At 42.3% G+C, this 3,456-nt stretch overlaps 1 protein-coding gene across 1 annotated transcript in view; it reads left to right on the top strand.

The window, feature by feature from the left end:
* Positions 1-3,456, top strand: part of HEXB (hexosaminidase subunit beta) — a 77,717-nt gene that overhangs the window by 48,992 nt on the left and 25,269 nt on the right. Inside the window, exon 6 of the mRNA XM_040493212.1 lies at positions 639-784. Coding sequence (XP_040349146.1) covers positions 639-784 — 146 coding nt within the window. The remainder of the gene's footprint in view (positions 1-638; positions 785-3,456) is intronic.

Below are 3,456 nucleotides of genomic sequence, written 5' to 3'. Positions count from 1 at the left end.
TTTTTTTTTTTTTTTTTGGAAGATAACAGGAACTCTGTTTTAGTCAAGCTTAAGCAGTAAGAAAACCTATTATCTCACATTTTAGGAAGTCCAAAACAGGATTCCACAGCTACTTGACTAAGTGACTCAACAGTATCATTAGGGAATCCGTGTTCTTTCCATCTCTGCTATCTTTAGTGTGGCTACAGCCGGTCCAGGTATCACATACAGAGAAATGTGGCTTTTGTGGCTCACTTAGTGTAGGAAACCTTCTGCCACCATTACCCCTAATGCACCACCTTCATCACTGGATGCAATTGGCTTGCCTACCCAAGAGTGATGGGATTCCCATTATTGGTTTGATTACTGGTTCTTAACAGTCTCTTGAAATGAGGTACTTGGAAGTGTGGGTGTACCTTCTCAAATTCCCATGCCTATATCCCACCCTCAGAGATTCTGATTCCGGAGGTCTGGACATCAGTATTTTCAAAAAGCTCCCCCGGAAGTTCTGATGTGCAGCTTGGGGTGAGAGTCTCTAATTGGACCAGTATGGGGTGGCTGGGATTGGAGGAGCCCCACTGGGATGTCCACTGCCACATATGTATGTAAAATTTGGCTGCGGTGCTTTAAAACTTTATTTGAATTTATTTCTCACACAGATATCACGAATACATTTTTGGTTTCGACAAGAGGCAGCGTCGCCCTGCTAAACCTAATAGTGCGATAGAGTTACAGCAACTTCTCGTCACAGTTGTCCTGGACTCGGAGTGTGATCTTTTCCCCAACATCACTTCAGACGAGTCCTGTGAGTACCTATGCTAACGTGAGCATGTCGTGTCCTGTGCTGCTCGTTGGTGACTTAAGTGCCAGAAACAGCTTCCATGCCATGAACTATTGTGAGTTCTTGGCCAGTGAGTTTATGATTTTTATTTTTCAGCTTAACATTAAAGTCATGCACAGTCATTGTAGAACATCTTTAAGCACAGGAAGTGAAGAGGAGAAAGTACATCATTCATAACCCCAGCACTCACTTGACCACCGTTATTTCAGATGTGGTTTTTTTGTAGAGTGATACATTGAAATATTACACATTGATAGAAGTATAAACGTATGAGAAACAATTATGTGAAAGTGGGGTTTTTGTATTTGCCTTTTTTTTTTTTTTTTGTCTAGCCAAACGAACATGTAATGAAATATTTTTCTATGACATCATTTTTAGTGCAGTAACTTACTAGGCTAATAACTCATTTTTGGACATCAGGCAGTTTCTTCGCTTTTTTTTTGAAGATAAATCTGTGTGTGCCTCCATGATCTCTGTTTGTAATCTTATTTGACACAAAAATGATACAGAACTGGGGGTGGGGCTGGAGCTCTTTCATTTCAGGATAGAAACAAAACTTAGCTGTAAGATATTTTTGTTGCCTAAAATGTTTCTGTAGGGGCTACTGACTGGGGAAAACGTGGAATATGCACCAAGGAACCAACGGGAGCAGTGTGAGGTTGTAGGTGATAGATTAAGCGCAGAGAGAGCAGACTGGTGACTGGGTGTAAGGATAGAAGGGATACCCCAGATCTCAGAGAAAAGAGTGACTCCTTTGTCCTCAGACTGCGTTACAGACAGTTCAGTATGTCTCTTCATCCTCTTAGTATGGATCACATTTCTTAATAATACACCTCGGAAAAATAAGTTCATTTCTCAATTCTGTAGCTGTTCTTAGAAGAGAAACAGGATTCTTGGGCAACATCAGACATGTGATTTCAGTTGACCGCACTCAGACCCTTCATGAATTATGTTTTACAATCTGAATTGAGATAGAAAGGGTCATTGACTTGCCAAGGAGTCTTTGCGGTCCGTTAGCAACAGTAATGACATACTGTAAATTCCAGAAAATACAGTGTTTTGAGACGGGAGAGTTAGAGCTTGTCATCCATTCAGCTTTGCAAACCTTTATTCTGAAAGAGAAGCTCCTTGGGCCAAGCTGATTGTGTTTTTCTGGTCGAAGGATAAACTAGTTTTAAGTTTTGAACTAGTTGATGAAGATGCTGAGAAAGTTAACACAGATGGAAATGACACCAGCGTCTGCGGAGTGTGGGAAAATGGTGGAGGGAGTGACAAGTGTTGCAGCTTTATGTATTAGAAATGTGTATTCCCTGTGAACCAGGAATGACCTAGTTTCTCCTGTAGAGCATTAATTACATATAACAGGGATGTTAGACGCAGCTTGTGTGTACCAGTGAAGAGTTATAAACAAAACTGCATGTTCGTCCCCGCAAGAATGACTATGCCTTGTCAGTCCACACTAAAGAACACAGCAGTGAAGAATAAAGAGGCAGAGTGAAAGAACAGACTTGGAGAGCCTGCCAAGATGAACTGCTGGGTTGAACAAAGGACACTGTATACTAATGCAGGATACTGTTTGTATTTCAGCACACGCGCAGGAACGCACATATGAAGCCATGCTACATTTGTTAACATGTGTGTGTGTGTGTCAATACCCAGGAAAAGGTGTGATGCATATTTCTTCTGACGAAAGTAGAGGGACTTGAGTGGGCATCTCAAAGGCGATTTTAGCCTTACCTATTTTATTTTTAGACAATAACATATTGATGTTATTTGTATGCACACTCTTGAAAACGAAGTAATTACGGCACAGAAAGCAAGCACAGAACGGGATAACTGAAAAGTCAAAGGTGCCGCTCCCATCCCACATCAGGGAGGTAATCACTGTGAACACTCATAATTTGGTTTTGAAATAAAAATTAAAATTCTCCAGCTTCTAAGAAAACAAAATGTCGTTTTAACTGCTTTCTCGTTGTGGGTTTTGCGTTGAGTTGAATCAGAACCCTTGTTGCATCCTCGGCTATTGGAAAATAATAAGCATCAAGTACATGCAACACGTTAATGTGTTTAGGTGATTCTTTGTGTTACAACTATTTCTGGGAGATCTCAAAACGATGTTGCAGCAAAAAATGTTTTTAAACAGCATCCCATGAGTCTGGTGGCTAAGAACTTGATAGAGGTGGAGAGGAAACATGATTACATTGTACTCAAAATAGCAATCCCTCTCTTAGCCAGCACTGCAGTCTTCTGATGGAAACAGCTGCCTTGTCACAAGACTGTCACCTGAGAGAGTCACCTGATTATTGGCTGTTGACCGCTCTTTTCCTTACCTGCGGCCTGCTCCTGTACGACAGTGTGGGTGGCGGTGGTGGAGGGTGATGATGCAGGCCAGATATGATACTAAGTCATGAACCTGCAGCCCTCGAGTGTCTTTACTGTGGCAGAGTCCCCATCTTTCCACACCCTTCAGCTTTCAGTCTCTCTGTACTGTCTGGTGCTTTACTTTATCTGTGTTTGACTCCCCTCTCCAAAAGTCTCAAATGACTATTGGGACAGCCTTACACAGAGTGGGAATTAAAAGATTGAGAGATTAGCGGGGGGGGGGGGGGGGGGGGGGGGGGGGGGGGGGGGGGGGG

Source organism: Herpailurus yagouaroundi, unplaced genomic scaffold (genome assembly GCF_014898765.1).
Source record: "Herpailurus yagouaroundi ecotype Mexico unplaced genomic scaffold, PumYag 29, whole genome shotgun sequence".
Taxonomy (NCBI): Eukaryota; Metazoa; Chordata; class Mammalia; order Carnivora; family Felidae; genus Herpailurus; species Herpailurus yagouaroundi.
The sequence above is the reverse complement of the archived record's forward strand: the minus strand, read 5'-3'. Positions and strand labels throughout refer to the sequence as shown.